The 17,681-nt window shown below is 34.5% G+C and overlaps 1 protein-coding gene across 3 annotated transcripts in view; it reads right to left on the bottom strand.

The window, feature by feature from the left end:
* Positions 1-17,681, bottom strand: part of SEMA3E (semaphorin 3E) — a 239,088-nt gene that overhangs the window by 34,293 nt on the left and 187,114 nt on the right. For 2 of the 3 annotated variants that reach the window (XM_045052316.1, XM_045052317.1), the window contains exons 6-12: positions 13,914-13,961; positions 9,568-9,687; positions 8,314-8,456; positions 6,976-7,090; positions 6,498-6,567; positions 3,401-3,545; positions 1,014-1,236 (exon numbers count right to left, since the gene is read on the bottom strand). In XM_045052316.1, the coding sequence (XP_044908251.1) occupies positions 1,014-1,236; positions 3,401-3,545; positions 6,498-6,567; positions 6,976-7,090; positions 8,314-8,456; positions 9,568-9,687; positions 13,914-13,961 (864 nt within the window). The remainder of the gene's footprint in view (positions 1-1,013; positions 1,237-3,400; positions 3,546-6,497; positions 6,568-6,975; positions 7,091-8,313; positions 8,457-9,567; positions 9,688-13,913; positions 13,962-17,681) is intronic. The other variant, XM_011280354.4, reaches the window with a different exon arrangement.

A 17,681-nucleotide genomic window follows, 5' to 3' on the forward strand; every position in this document is an offset into this window, starting at 1 on the left:
ATCATATTCTGGTTCCTGATCTAAGTATATGCAATGTCTCTGTAGAATTATGTCTGTGATTAAAGTTACGTATGGTAGGATGCTTACTCTTCTAAATACCAACTGCTATAGCAATGATTATAATGTATATAAAAAAAAATGAAACGATAATTTAAAAGATTTTTTTAAATGTCTATAGATTTTTAAAGTACTTGACAGAATTTTTATCTATTATCCAGATGCCAAAAGGTCCAAAAATTTCAAATTCTCTTCCACAAGCTATATGTATGGAATTGAAGTTATATATTTATTTGAAAATGTCCCTTTTCAGCATATTTCTTTGTTTTATTAATGCAGGATACTATAGCTTTGCTCTAAAAGTTTGCCTCCATTATGGGTAACAAAGGGCCCATTTTTGTACAAATGGATGATTCTGATGGGGCCTGATAAGCAGTGTTGTGATTATAGACTCAGGTGAAGTTACTGTCCCAAGCTGTTTAACAAATCTTGAGACCTTACTTAACAGCCAAAGGAGGGAAGGGATCTGGGGACTGAGTGCAGAACCATCCTTGCTATGGCAGCCTACTTCCTCTAGGAGAAGTTCTGTCTGGAACCAATGCTGTTTATGAAAATCAATTAATCCTAATCCATTTATTCAAGGATATTGACTGTGTATCAGGAATTATGGGCTGTAACCGCCTCAAATCCTCTCTTCCACTGCAGAGAAAAAGCAGTGTGCAGGGGCACTTGGGTGGCTCAGTTGGTTAAGTGTCTGACCTCCGCTGAGGTCATGATCTTGTGGTTTGTGAGTCTGAGCCCCATGTTGGGCTCTGTGCTGACAGCTCAGAGCCTGGAGCCTGCTTTAGATTCTGTGTCTTTCTCTCTCTCTCAAAAATAAATAAAAACATTTAAAAAAAGCAGTGTACAAATGGGCTAATGGATTAATAGATTTGTTGATAGGTTTTAAAAATATTAATAATGTTAATTATTTTAAGATTCAGTACATGCGTCTCAGTACTTTGTAATCTCTTTACCTGTCCCAATAAACAAGACATCATATTGGCCATCCTCAGCTTCCACTCGATCCACTGCTATTTGTTTCAGGTTATATCTTCCATCTGTTTTTACCAGGATTGGTTTTTTATGGGCAGGTTTTATGGGCTGGTACATAAGTGGATGGCTTCTTGCAAATCGGATGGCTTCATCAGGATAGTCTTTGGTGGTTCCGTACCTCCCACCATTAACTTTGCTGGCACACTGCAATACAAGTGGATAATATTTTTGTCTTACACATAAAGAGCAAATTTGCAATCAATTATGAAAACAATCAGAAAACTGGATGTGTTCAATGAATCAACTGCAGTTAGAAATACTTAGTAACCACATATCCTTCATTAGAGAAATAAAATCTGCATTAACAATTGCAAATAAAGACTGAATCATCCCAAACATGCAGCACTAGAAAAATACAGAAAGCAGTGATATCTTGGGAAAGTGAAGTATATTTAATACTGTACAATTTGAAGGTGGTAAAAATGAATATCATCATAAATACTGTTATTATTTCCCATTTTCTGAAATTTTTTAATTTTTTCACATTGTAATTTAAGTTTTGAAGATAAACCATGTATTGTTTATAACAGAGCAAAAGCCTCTTTGTTGTGCTAAATCCTCCTCCCGAATTAAGGATCACAACTGCACAAAATAGTTTTCCCATTATTGGGACTAAGATAATATGATTGGTGATGGTTTCAGCAGACTCACTGACTATACAATCTTGGTGCTGTAACAAAGAAAACTATTTAAATTCTGTCAGTGTTAATTAAGAAAAAAAAAACCCTCTCCATTCTACTGTAATCTGCATGAATTTATATTATTTCTGTATGGATTCAACACAATAAATTGAGAAAGTGAGAAATATTTGCAAAAACATGCTTAAATTCTTAATTTATTGACTCTAAAAATAAATGTTCAACAGCACCTAAGTAACTTCTTGGAATACCTTTAAGTGTGTTGATTCATGCTTGTTATTAAGCACTCCCTTATTTCGTATATTTCCCTCCAGAATCAGCAGCAATTGCAATGATTATGTTGATAAAGAATTTTCCACTTTAGAGTATAAATACAGTAGTGTAGTAATCAGATTCTGCAAAGAGGGCATTTTTAATGGTCTGTTTTAAAATTCAGGTCATATTTCTTAATTTGGCCTGAATTTTTCACTGGAGTGTACTTACATGATACATAATTGGAAACATTCTGGACCAGCCTGGAAGCAGTTCAGTAACCAGTCACTTCCTCCAAATCTCCTTTAATACCATGTGGTTTCAAGAAGCATTTCCAGCAAAGCCACAGGAGTGGGTTTTCTCCATTTAAATTGTAATTTCAATCAATAGAGTGAAATAAAGTATACTTTATGTCTTACTGGAAGTAATAATTTTAAGCTAGTGAGAATGATTGAAATGGTAAAGCTTTACACTTGTTAATGGAGGTAAGGTTTGTTTCCACTTTGAATTTTGGCTCTGCAAAAATGGTTTCTACTTGACTTGCAAGTACTTGTGGAATGAGCACAGCGATGGGTTTTCACCAGCTGCTCAAGAAAAAGTGTAGACTTTTGACTTGTATGACAAGTTAAATGTTTGTTCTCCGTGGTCTGTGAGCACATACAATGAGCTGACATTTTTCCAACATAGTTTTGCACAGGACACATGACACAAATTCATCATCATTGTCATCGGCATCATCGTTTTTAGATACACATGTAAGTAAAAGCACAAAAGCTTGGCTAATCAGGGAGAATGTCAGCAGCATGAGTTCACAGGTGAGTGGTGAAACTTCTGGAACTCTAGGAGCACTTTTGTATTGGCATTTTCCTTCTAAGAGCCAGGAAGGATGCTGAATGAGATGCTAAGTATACTGGTAAGGTAGAGAAAAAGCTTAATTCAGTGATGCTAAAGTGAGAAGAAAGGAGAAAGTGTGGCTGGGGGAACTTGGAGGCTGACTCAAATATTAGGATGTGAATACATGGTAACTTTCTCACGCTTGGAAATTCTATGTGGCACCAGTTCTTCTCAAGAAATGGAGGAATAGGATACTCTCTTTACTGGATGTTTCTGTGTTCACCAGTTATCTCAAAAATAAATTTTCTTTTGGGGCTACTTAGCCAAAATATCAATCACAATCTACAATTTATCAGGCTGCTTAGATGTTCTCAACTGTAGATTTTTTTTCCATTAAATAAAAAGCGTACAACCAGATACAAGAAGTGGTATTTCTTTACCATGCAAGTAATGAAGCACATTTTTAGATGTAGAATTTCTTAATTGTTTAATGCAAGTTTTGTAAAGCATCTGAAACACTGAATAAAATATTACTAAAAGAGCCTTTAAAACCTAAGAATACTTTGTTCAATGTCTAAACTTACAGAACCAGGTCTTGGGTAAGGGACTTTTCCTTCATAGACTGACCAGTGGTATTCAGGTCCTTCCTTATGTGCATATGGTCCATTAAAGGCTGCCCGGATGCTAGACATATGATAGACACATATTGCATGCCCCCTAAATATGTTACTGGAAAAAAAAAAGATAATTACTATACTGGAGCTGACTAGCAGTCATCTAATCAAATCCTTCAGACTACAGAAATAAGGATAAAGTCTTTTGGATAAAACAGTTGCAACATCTTAAGTATAGGATATTCTACAAATATGAACTACTGCAATATTTCAAGTACTGGAACTCTAAAACTTACCGTTTCTTTACCTTATTACAAGAAACTGAAAATGGCACTGTTAGACTAAAAAAAGTGACACTTGTCACCTCACTTTATTTCTAAATCTTACATTGTGTCTTTATATTTTTTATTAAGGAAAATATCGCCTGAATATTTAAAAAGATTCATTCCCAAGTTGAATTACTCATTTTTTTAAAGTTTATTTATTTTGAGACAGGGAGAGAGCATGAGCAGGGGAGGGGCAGAGGGAGAGGGAGAGAGAGAATCCCAAGCAGGCTCCGTGCTGTCAGCACAGAGCCCCATGCAGGGCTCCATCTCAGGAACCGTGAGATCATGACCTGAGCCAAAATCAAAAGTCAGATGCTTACGTGACTGAACCACCCAGGTGCCCCTGAATTATTCATTTTAAGCTTTATCTCCTTGTATGCTGTTTCATATTCTGAGTAGACAGTGCTCACCTAATCACTACGCTGTTAGTATTGCTAATTCCGTTCAAATTTTATTTGATTTCTCAATGTATATGATTAAATAACAAGTTAAAGTCTCATGAAACTTTGGGACTTTGTTCCATTCTTTATGTTAGGTCATACAGGCATTAATAAGCTTGCTGTATGTTCCCTTCTCCAGTGACTTCCAGGTCACTGAAACTGCACTAGAGTGGAAAGATGACTGGATTACACTAGATTAATTTTGGGAAAATGACTTAAATTGTATAAAACTCAGAATCTTTACCTCCAGAACTATCAGCAATTAGAATCATTTTTTTTTAATAAAAAGTTCTACTTATAAAGGATAAAGACACCAGTTGACTACAATGAGTTTTACTGGGGACATTTGTGATAAATTTCTGCAAAAAGGACATTTTTAAATAATTTGTTTTAAAAATCTGGCCATATTTCTTAATTTGGTATTATCTGATCAAATTCAAACATTTCCCCAGCCTCCTCACTGTGAGAAGCTAATAATTAATGTTTGTGAAAGTGCTTTCAACACATAGTTTCAACAACACATAGTTCTTTATAAACGTAAAAGTTCCTATACTCTGAGACACCTGTAGAGCAGCAGTTATGTTACTGTCTTAGGACATCAATTCACACATTTTATAACACACCTTGAAGCAATTGGAAATGCCTCCAATAGTGAGAAAACCAGAGATAGTCTCCCAACTAAAGTGGCAATAAACCTTTGATCACTATGCTACAAATATCAACCTTTAAGTCAGGTAACAGCTGGGACACCTTTTCCTCAGATTTATGTAAAAAATGAACAGTCAAAATTGAAATTATGGGAAAAAATAATGTGTTGTCTTTGAAATCTAGACAGTTCCATTATGCTATCATTTAGGAAAGTACCGTACAAAGTGATCATACTAACCTGTGGAAAAACTATTCTGGTTATCCCATAGCTTTTATTTATTATAAAACCATGGGATTAGAATGCAACGTCTAAATTCCTTACAGGCATGAAAGCGAAGATGAAGTTAAAAAAAAAAAGTGAGGACTGTGGACTGTGACAACTTCCAATCTACATTCACTAATTTTCTTTGCATCAAGGAAGAACTGATAGCAAAATTGTTTCCATATTTCTCTGCTGAAGAGAAGGTCTCCTTACAATTGCACAATATTTATCAAAAGAACTTTATTATTTTTTTTCAAAGTGACCATAAGAAATCACCTGCTGAAAAAAACAAACAACTTTGTGGAGAGATCGAGAACAAACAAGGTAACAATTACAACATAGCTGAAGACCAGTGCAGTGCAAAAGAGGAAGTGAGTTCTGGCATTCTATCTTTGTCTAGAGAATTGAGGGATATTCTTTACTTCTCATTTAGAATTGAGGGATATTCTTTACTTCTCATTCCAGTCATTTCGGCTCCAGTCTCTCCTATCTGGAAAGACACACTCAAGAAATTGTATGTGTAAACTTTCAACCAAAACTGATGCTAGTAATATTTTTTCATTCATGTACTGCCACACATGAAGTAGTATTTCATTTTTACCAACACTCCTCAATGGACATAAAATAAAACATGTTAAAGAGAAAAGTAATAGATTCTAGGCCCTAAACTTGAACATCTTATTTAAATTTAAAACATGGAAAGCAAATCATAAATACATGTTCTCTGTGAATCCACACAGGACTGGGACAGCCTGAGTAAGAGAGTGAGCATAAGAGAGAGTGCTCTATTTAAGAGCTCTTGATTAAGGAATCAAGGAGTATTTCTTATAGATGGCAACTGACAAGTACTGGTGAACTGATATAAACCAGTGTTGGAAGACAGTCATTTAAAGCAAGAGAGGTGGGTAAATAAAATCATAGTGATGGGACCCATGGATTCTGTCAAGGTATAATCTAAAAAGCGTAACATCAGAGAGCCAGAGGAAAAACTTCCAAAACTGAGTAACAGTTGACAAAGACATTTGAAAACCTGACTCGGAAAACTATATGACAATTAAAGTAATTATTCTACCCTCTATAACCCAAAACTCGGATCTTATAAACTATATGAGAAGAAAATCATTCTATTGTAGGTCAGAGAGGGAGGAAATTAGGATACTGAGCACAGAAGGATGCTGGGGTGCTTCAACAGACACGCAGATCTGAATTGAGATCATGGCTTTAAAAATGAAAGAAAACTTGCAAACATGAGAACAAAGAGAAACTGGTGACATAAAAAAGAGACAATGACAATGACAATGGGTCAAGAGTATTTCCAACTTACAGACAGCATGAAAGGGTAAGGCATATTTTGTTTCATAATGTTTTTATTGACCATATGCATTTCTCACCTGGTAGTGTTAAAGAGTCCAAATATCACTGGGTTCTTAGGATCTCTGGTATGTAGCAAGAAAATATCCTCTGAAAATTAAAGTCCATTACATTAGTATTTGTAGTCCTCTTTGCATGTAAAGAAAATATATTGACATAAAGTAGCTAAGAATCCATTACAGATATAAGATATCAATGTCTTTCCATACACGGTCATACGACCCTGACCAAATCACAAAAAAGCGAAATACTTGGCTATTCAGGATAACTCTGAGCTGGGCCTTACGGAAGAAACGAGGTGCTGACTGTAAGCTACACAGAGGGATCTCCTGTTCCTGCAACTCCTTTGACCCCACCATGTGGACCTGGCCAAAATGAGAAGAACGGAAACTTGCACACTGCAGGAAGCAAGTCTCCGTAAGTGAGATAGTGAGGGTTTATCGAGGGGAACAAACATCAAAGGGTAACATTTAATTCTTTCAATTCAGTAAGATTTACCTAATTCATCAAAATATGTGTCAATTCCATTCATTCCTGGTACTGAGCAAACGAGTCTTGCTTTGAGGAATGTGCTCCACTTATTGACCAGTATTCTCTGTCCTCCTACATCATTCTGTGACAAACAAAATCATGCAAATGAGTACCAAAAGAACTTTTTAACAACAAATTTTGCAATATTAAACAGGCAGATGGCAAGAGTTGTAGCTTTTTTATTTAATCTGGAAATTGGAGCCTAATACTCAAATAATACCACAGACGCATTTCCCCATAAACATTCTTTGAGATTTCCACCTTCCGCTTGGTTAGTATACTTTTACTCTGTCCATTAAATATACTTTCCAGGTGTTAAAGAATGCTAATAGACTGGTGTTTCCTATATAAAGCACTGGTAACGGTAACCTTCAATATTATTTTATTGATAAATACGGTATCATAATACAGTAACCTTCAATATTATTTTATTGATAAATAATCTGCTTATCTCAGAAAAAGCACCATTATTTTTTTCTTTTAGAAAAATCTTGAATTACATACACATACATATGCACACACCATACCTATATGTTTTCACACATATATACACACAAATGTACATCCATGGCTATACATATGTATTTATAACTTTCTTCTTCAATTTATTCTGAAATATCAAAGTAACTTAACAGCTGTAATATTATTAGCAATCTGTCAATATATATTGCTCCTTCAGTTGATTTTGAATGTCTCCCAACAGCCTATCTGTTGGTTAAGCGTCCAACTCTTGATTTCAGCTCAGGTCATGATCTCATGGTTTATGGGACTGAGCCCCACATCAGGCTCTGTGATGACAGTGCAGAACTTGCTTGGGATTCTCTCTCTCTCTCTCTCTCACCCCCCTCCCCTCAAAAATAAATGAATGTAAAAAAAAAAAAAACAATATCAAACCTTCAGGAGATGTGAAGTATAATTATTAGACAGCAAATACTGATTTTAGGCAGCCTACAGAATACTAGAAAGTATTTTATAGTAGAAAGCCTACTGGGACACCTAGGTGGCTCAGTCCATTAAACGTCTATCTCTGGATTTTGGCTCAAGTCATTATCTCGCAGTTCGTAAGTTCAAGTCCCGTGTCAAGCTCTGTGCTAACAGCGCAGAGCCTGCTTGGAATTCTCTCTCTCCCTCTCTCTGTGGCCCTCCCCTGCTCACACTCTCTCTCTCTTGCTCTATCAAGTAAATCAACTTACAAAACTTAAAAAGAAACTTAAAAAATAAAGAAAAAAAAAACAAACAAATGACCAAGGCCTGACCATAAATTGTGAGCTAAGCACACGGATGAGAGAGAAAGGCGGTCCTCACCACACAGAGTCTCCCCACTCTGGTGTAAATTGCATGGGCACTGTTTTCTGCCTCTAGGGCCTTCTCGGTAAAAAAGAAATACACTTTGTTGTCATCTCGGTCTTCATTGTCAGGAATCATATATGAACCTACAAATTTTGGTTCTACAGGTATAAAAAGGTAGAAGAAAAGTAAAACAGATATTACAAGAAAATGACAAGGTTATTCTAATATATTACATATCACACAAACACTTCAGCGTAACTTTCAACATTTCATGAATAAACTTATTTCCTTTAAATGTTGTATGCACACTAAAATCATGTAGATATCTCCATTCTCTTTGCAAACTAACATTTTGTTTGGAACTATTAGAGGCAATTTTAATAGGAAAATAAGAGTCACGAAAGGAAAAATCAGTTTGAAACAGCATACCTTAAAATTCATTCAAAGAACAGATTAGGGGCATGAGGGTGATCATCTGCATAAATTTCCTCCCAAATATATAAAAAGTCAACATAAATACCCAATAGAGAAGTTTTAATAGAGAAGTTTATCAGTTTTTTAAGTTCATAGATTATCTATCAGGGTAGCTCACAGAAGACCATTTTAAGGTAGCAAATGTATTTTAAGTCTTTCTGTTTGTAGTCTAAGGGATCTGAGTGAACCCCCTTGACTGATACGGTATGTCAAATATTTTAATGGTAACATGCTGCCAGTAATGACTAAAGGTTAATAAAAAGGCTAAAGATAACAAAAACACTCACTATTAAATGATACTTTAATCTCTGGATAGGTCAGGGTGCCCAAATATAAACATTATTCCTTATAAAGAATTCTATCAATGAATGGCTACTGATTTTCCTAGGGTTTAATTTGTCTCTAAACACAATGTGATCCTATTAAAACAAGTAAAACAATGGAATCAATTCATCCAAAATTATACCAACTGACAAGAGAAAACAAAGCTACTTACTAGATGAAAGGATTTTTTTGCTTTTCATGTATTTAGTTGGTTTTCTCCATTTAAATTCTGATTTCTACGTATTGTTATGGGGGTAACATGGTTTTATAATAATGTCAATCCATTTTGATATAAAATGTTATATGTATATTGCAGATTTTCAAGAACACTACTAATAAAAAATGCTGAAATTTGTAAAACACTATCAATGGCATTTGTATTATTACTATTATCAAAACATGGCAAGTTTCTCATGAGTTCTAGACTTGTTTTCAGTTCTGATTTACATACTCTTTTCTCCTCAACCCCACCTTTTAACAGGCGCTCGTCGTCATGCTCGGTGCGAATATGAGCCAATCGACCCATGCTCCGGAAGATCGCGGCATCTCTACCCCAGTAGTCACTGTAGAGGCCAGCAAACAATTCACTACCTACAGGGAAACGTCAGTTAAAAAGAAGTCAGTGTTTGTTTCTGGATCTGACGGCCATATATAAGCCACAATTACAGTAAACATATCCAGGTTTACTGCACATACAACCTATGGAATTAATATAAAAGCATGGATGGTATATTCATATTGCCAGGCTTGGAATCCTGATTCGACCACTTACTAGCTGTGTGAAATTGGGCTAGGTGCTTAACCTACCTGTGTCTCAGTTTCCTCACATACAAATAGGAATAGCACTCAAAAGTATTATAAAGAGTAAAGCACTTCAAAGAATAGCTGACATATACTAAGACCTATATGAGTATTTGATAAGTAATGTGATTCATCTTATTTTATTAAACTTCTTTTAGCCTTCATATGAAGGTATTATTATTATTATTGGTACTATATGCAAGTCAGCTCACTCGAATCCTTGGAACAAGAAATTGCTTCCATTAACATAATTTTATTTTTCAAATTTTTTTTTAATGTTTACTTATTTGTGAGAGACAGAGTGTGAGCAGGAGAGGGACAGAGATGGGGGAGACGCAGAATCCAAAGCAGGCTCCAGGTTCAGAGCTGTCAGCACAGAGTCTACCTGGGGCTCGAACTCCTGAACTGTGAGATCATGACCTGAGCTGAAGTTGGACACCTAATTGACTGAGCCACCCAGGTGCCCCTCTGTTAACATGATTTTAGTGTAGGAACCACAAAGTCTGACAAAGTCACGTACAATATGATTAGTTATCATTTAATTTTAAGTTTGTGGCTTAGATAGGAATGGCATAAAGAATTTATAACTTAATCAGTCAGAATGAATGAAGTTGGCTCTAACATGCGATGGAGGTCCCAGACTAAAATCAGACCAAGGAACCACAAATGTATGGTTCCTTGAAATGACAACGTGTCCTTGGTTTCAAGAAATGACAATGTGTCCTTGCAGACAGCCAGAAAGAAAGACATTAAAATAGCTTATGAGAAGGGAATAAAAATAACAAACAGAAAAATAACATAAAGATACAGGGAACTGAGAAAGACCAGCACGTATCAGGGACTTGGAGTTCTCTTTTGTCAAAGGGACAACAAAAGATAATCAGTGTGCCCATGAGTGATGCCAGAAGGATTGTCCCGGGCCTATGCCTGGCAAATAGCTCTGAAAAGAAGCAAATGAGAGTAGCAGAGAGAAGCAGTAACCTCAATTTAGGGTGGTAAAATTCTTATAAAGAATATCATATAACTCTGGTAAGGTTTAAAAATATATAACTGATGACTATACTGAACTCAACATACTAATGTTTTTCTGTTAAATAAGGAATGTGTACAGATATGTGTACACATGGTATTTAAAGTGCTTTACATGTAAGAGAATTGAAATGAATTGTATTTTTACTTAATGAATTTAATTGAATATTTAATTTTAGAATTAGAATTATTAAACTTACAGGTATAAAGATTTAACCAAGTATATAAACAGAATTTAAGAGAACTTGATATCATGTTTATACATTTTATTAATTCAATTTAAAAAATTATTTCAGCATTTATAAAGGGCTTTTTCTAAGTTAAGGCCTTTAAAAGTCTGAAAAATCTTGAGTAGACTATCTTTGTATGGTTGAAAATTTGAAAGAGCAATCAAATATGTTGTAAATAGGACACTTTACAAAGGAGTTTATTTTCAACTTGAGTTAACTGAATTTTTAAAAAGTGAAAATAATTTCTTTTGTTTTACCAGATTTAAAAAATAGAATAAGGAGATACAAATTGAATTTGAAGGCTTGAGAAAAATAAGTTTTCAGGTATGTTATAATTATAAATTAATTTTCATTTATACAGAGGCAAGGACATAGTTTTTTGTTGTTTTTGTTGTTGTTGGTTCACAAAATCCACTATGAATACTTAAATATAGGAAATACATAAATAAAATCCAGGTTTCCCACAAAGGAATTCACCTTTAAACTATACATAAATATAAAAAGAAAGAAGAGAGACAGAGGCAAATGCGGGAGAATATTAATAATTAATGAATCAAGGTAAATGGTATAAAGGTGTAAATTTTATTCCTCTTTCAATTCTTCTTTGTATTTGAAAATTTTCAAGATAACAAGTTTAAAGAAAGCTGTATTTACTGAGTTCATCTCATATACTCAAATGTATACTAAGTGAGAGGTGTGATAGAGAAAATAATAGAAACTGAAAAAACAAAGATGCTTTATATCTGGACTTAAAATATAATTGGATAGAGGAAAGTATTATCAGAACTCTTATTTAAACATAGTCTTTGGTAACAGGGAAAAAAACCCGACACAATTTATATCAAAGTCAGTTAGTGTTATATTCAGCCAAAAGTTATATCTGTATGTAGAGAAGGCATATTTTGAGATAAAATGGTATCAATAGTTAGGAATAGGAACCACAGGTGGGATGCATTCTGCACTACTTGAGCATGGACAAAATGTTAAATTCATTAAAAGGCCTTGGGGAACATTATGGCCTAAATGAATGAGTTGATCCATAAAAGGGTTAACTGATTACTGAACCACCAGAGTGAGGATTTTTCTGAAATATTTTTGTTGTTAATTATTAAACTTCATGATATTCCCCATATAAAATATAAAGTCCATTTTATATAGTTATTCTAAGCAAAACTTATTTTCCTAATATGGGCTTGGCTGAATGCTTTACGCGTAATGGGTACAAAAAATAGAATTCTTAAAAATCATGATCGTTTTCTATTCCTTAAGCTTTTAATATTTGATTTAACTTAGTTTCTCAAGCTATTTCTAGAACTCTGATATTTGAAAACGCTATTATATGAATATAATCTTATTATTTCACATCAATTTCATTGCACTCACCCAGTCTGAAACACTGTGTCAAAGTTTTACTTGTTTTAATCAGTTTTACCAACTTAACAAACACGTACCCCTTGGAGCCACTAGATGGCAACCTTAGGATAGCAAATACTACTATATCCAAGGCAGGTTATCTGCACAACGGAAAAGATGATAGATTACCAATTTTACCCAATTTCCCTTTTTGTATTCAGATAAAAGAAAACAGTTTGTGAGCAATTCAAATAACACAATATGAACTGTATGACCTGAACTTCAAAGAAACCAGACAGGTGCTAAAAAACTGTGCTGTGTAAAACTGAACCAAATGTGTTTCTGTTGGAAATGTTAGGTTTTCCTCAGAAGGGAAAGATTCTCCTTTCATAGCTTATTATCATTGTAAAGAACAAAATAAATCCAGAGCAATAGATAGTAATTATGCTTGATAAAATACTTTCCAAAGGAAAACACTTTAATGAAAAACCATAAAGTAGAATAAGGCTTTAGGCACAAATATTACCTAATAGTAGTTAAATGAGCCAAAATATTCAGCATCATTATAATTGATACTGTTTACAACAAATATGTCAACTACATATCACAATATTTTAATCGACAAGTTTACTTTAAAATTATAACCATTTTACATAATTAAGATAAATTTGTGAATCAATAGTTTGGTATTTTACAGAGTGCAAAAAATTTCTGGATAAATCATATTTTCATGGATTAAAAAGAAACATGTCTATAGAGACATGATATTCAATAAACACATTAACTTAGCCAGAAATTTAACTAGTATCTTATCTCTTGTGATATACTGAATATAAATAACCAACTTGATTTTTATGCCATACATTACTTTTCATTTGTTATAGCACTGACTTATATTGGAAACTGATGTTATGTTAATTTTAGATGGTCATGGGTGGTTATAATTAGACAATAGAACATCTGCAGGATATTTTGACAGGTGAATGAAACTTATTATTGTCATGCTCAATGTACTCTCTTTGTACAGATACAATAGTTCTGTCTGCACTGGAAATCTGTCATACTAAGTCTCCAGCTCGAAATCTGCTGTTTGGCTGTGGCCAAACTGTTCAATAGCTCATGGTCTTGGTTACCTGTAAAATCAGAGACCAACATGTAATTTCTTGAGCCTGCCAAGCTTTTATGTTCTCTTTGCCTGGGAATGTTTTGCCTGGAACTCTGCATCTCCTTTCCTGTTTTACCTCCCATACCCAGCGACTGCCCATTCCCTCCATGAAGCCTTCCTTGGCTAAACTTTTGTTAGTTGAGTGATTTCTAGTACCACCACAGCCCTGGTGCCTATTTCTATCATACTGCTCATCCTACTATATTTTAACTGCTTATATGTTTGGCATTATGTCTCACTAGAATGTAGGCTTCTTGATATGTCTTGTATATTCTCTTGCACAGCATCTTAAATACAGGAAATGCTCAATCAGCATTTGTTGAATCAGTGAAGAGCATAATGAATAAGTGAGCATATTTAAAAATTATTTTAGGTGTTTAAATTAAGCTATGAAAATACAATAAGAACACTGAGGACAAGATCCTGATTTCTCACAAATCTTCAGGAAAAAAAAATGATTAGGCATTTATATGAAAAACAGAGTTCCTTGAATTTCTGTTCCTTAAAAAGCTATATTTAATCATTTTAATTCATGAACACAGGACTCTATTTTCTTCCAGTATTTGTCCCTTATAGTTTCAGTCCCCAAAACTGTGTCTACACTAAATTGCTTATATGAAAGAAAATAAGACAATCATTTGACTCTTCGCAGGATACAAAGTAAATCCAGTGTAAATAATTCCAAGTTACAATGCATCATTCAAATAGTTTTCTACCTAATTCCTTTTTTTACAATACAAACTCTAATTGAAGTTTCAGTTAAACATATTGCATTGCCTTAGTATTTTATGAAAGTTATCAACAGCTTTGCTCATGGGCTGTATACTTACTAATTGATTCAAGATTTTATTCACCATGTTTGAAATACAGATTTTAATTATTCGGTAAGAAAAAATACACAGTTTATCTTCTTAAAATTTACTCAAGCATTTCTCCTATTTATGCTGGAAATGTCTACACATCTAAATAATGTAAAGTATATTTTATATTTGCCTTATGGATAGCACATGGCTGAAGACTGATTTAACTGCCTCATTTTATAACTGAATTCTATAATTCTTTTAGGAAATCATTCTGATATCAGATGCATCATTTTGCAGAATGACTAAAACAGGCATCACGGCAAACAGAAAACAAATGCACTTGAGGGGAGAGGAAGGATACGAATGATCCGTATGTTCCAACATCCACAACCCAGGTCCCACTCACTCTCTGCTTAGGATGCTAAAAGAAATCAGGCAGAAAGTATCCCCCTATTAGTTACAGTTGTTTGGACTTTTTTTTTTTCTTCTATCCTTATGATTTTTTTGTTTGTTTGTTTTGAGGAATCCATAAACAAAATATTCAAAGAGCCCCTTAGAAACTCGTAGTTACAGCCAGAAGCAACAGTAAGCAAGTGGATAATTGGCATTTTGCCAAATGTGAGAGAGCAACAGACTTGGATAAGAAATTATAGAAATTCTTGAGGTGCCTGGGTGGCTCAGTTGGTTGAGCGTCCAGCTTCGGCTTAGGTCACAACCTCATGGTTTGTGAGTTTGAGCCTCGCATTGGGCTCTGTGCTGACAGCTCAGAGCCTGGAGCCTGGTTCAGATTCTGTGTCTCCCTCTCTCTCTGCTCCTCTCCTGCTCATGCTCTGTCTCTGTCTCTCTCTCTCAAAAAAATAAACATTTTAAAAAATTAAAAAAAATTATATTCTTTAGGGACAGATGCTATATAAATGGAATGCCTTCAAGAAATAAGCCGATACACTTCACTTGCTATGTTTATAAAGGATGCAATTTTAAAGACATACATTTTACCTTCATTTAGATGGTTTCATTTATTTTTCTAATATTTATGAAGTCATATTTTGTGCCAGAACCATTCATTCATACCTCTGTCCTGAATACAATTAATTTAAAAGGAACATTTATTTAAAAAATTTTTTCATGCTATTAAGAGCTTGAAATAATCACTTAAATTTCCCCATGCATATATTCCAACCTCCTTTCATTCAGTCAGCACTGACCTCCAATTCACAGAATATACAATGAGGAAATATATTCACAAAGATCTCATTATTATGAATGAAAGTGCAGGAAGAAAATTTCAGTGGCTATAAACTTTTTAAATTTATTTGCTGAAAAAGGTAATATAGGACCAAAAAAAAAAGCATAGAAAGAAAATTTCAGTGAGTAAAATATCTTATTCATGGTTATTTGTTGAAATAAAATTTAGTCAGTCTTTAATTTCAGAAATATTCTAAAAATATCCTAACAACAAAGCGAACACTTTGAAAGCAAAGAAAAAGTACATGACAAATTAGAATGATACCCTCCAAATGCTAGTAACATGCATGCTAGCATACTTTAGTCGCATCAGGTATGGTAAATATTAAATGGCACCTGGGACTAGTGATACAAATCTGAATCAGAATGAAATGTTAAAAAAAATGGCAACAGAACTGAGAGGGCAAAATATAAGGAAAATCCTGCAGTTGCTGAAGGTGTTATCAATTTATTAAGAGTACTGCAATATTACACCCAACACAGATTATGAAAAAGAGTCAGCCAATATTTTCCTTCTGGGCCAAAATGATATATGACATAAAGAAAAGATTTCTTGCATTTTTTGGGTTATTTATTTTGAGAGAGAGACAAAGAGAGCAGGGGAGGGGCAGAGAGAGAGGGAGAGAGAGAGATTCCCAAGCAGGCTCCACACTGTGAGAGCAGAGCTTGATGTGGGGATTGAACCCGCGAAACGTGAGATCATTACCTGAGCTGAAGTCAAAAGTCGGACGCTTAACCGAATGAGCCACCCAGGTACCCCAAGAACCTTGACCTTTTATTTGGTAGCAAGGTAAGTACTAAGTATCTTTGGATGAAAGGTAGAGGCAAGTAATGTAGCAATTTATTTTACTAAACAATTCATTGTTTCAATAAAGTGTTTTTAAAATCAGGGTGTGATGTCTTATATTCTTCACACAGTTACTTAAGACCATTTAAAATACAATATTACTAATCACAGTGGGGGGGGGCTGGAAATGTGGCTAAACATGTAGAAATTTTGCACCTGCAATATGAATTTATATGCTACCAAGATAACATATTAATACCAAGTGGCATTTGAAGAGCAACCTAATTAATATAAGATTTGATATCAAATGATTTCTAAACATAGAGAACATAGCTTGCTTTACTCCTAAAAACCTGTTTCACATGGAATCACTGCACGATACAGCATTTCATTTCTACATCAGATTACAAAACATGGTCATCCTTTTACCTAGCAAATACTCTTTCTTTAGTTTTTCCATAAGATTTTACTTTATGTGATCTTCAGCTAACTGAATTTAAGTGACTGAAATGAAAACTGTATATAAAGTTGAGAAATTAAAGACGTTCTTTGATTTGCCAGCACATTAATTTTTTTTCCCTTTGGGGGCCTTGTTAGTTTTATGAGTATTGTTACAAATTTGAATTCCTTATCATGACAGCACATCTTAAGGTGAGCAGGCCCTAAACAGGTAGCGCGACCTATAATTAACAAGGAAACGAAGAAGTATCATGGCCTAAAGATGGTCATCATTTTGCTGAAGTCTTGTCCTAACCCATCAACAGAGAACACGTGTGGCCATAAAATACCACATTAACGCATTCTTTCCCTGTCAGTAAGTTACATCAAGCTTGCCAAACTCCAACTCAGGTAGCTCCATTTTTCCAGCCCAAATTCTTGCTGTGTTTTCAATTGGGTGAATTACTTCTACTTCCTCTCTTTTAGAGTTGCTGGCTCACACAGGTTATCAGGTTTCTATCTCAGTGGCTGCTTCATATCTACAGTGAGTGAGTGATCTTTCAGAGGTACTTGGGGATGAAAGCTAGTGGATAAATGTCAAGAATTATATTTTTATTTCTTCTCTTTGGAGGGATTATTCCTCTAACTTTTGTGTTTGGTTTGGAGGGCTCTTAGGATTTGATTTCTCTTCTGAATAAGCGAAACAGCCACCCAGATGGCAAGCACTTCACATT

This window comes from Felis catus, chromosome A2 (genome assembly GCF_018350175.1).
Source record: "Felis catus isolate Fca126 chromosome A2, F.catus_Fca126_mat1.0, whole genome shotgun sequence".
NCBI lineage: Eukaryota > Metazoa > Chordata > Mammalia > Carnivora > Felidae > Felis > Felis catus.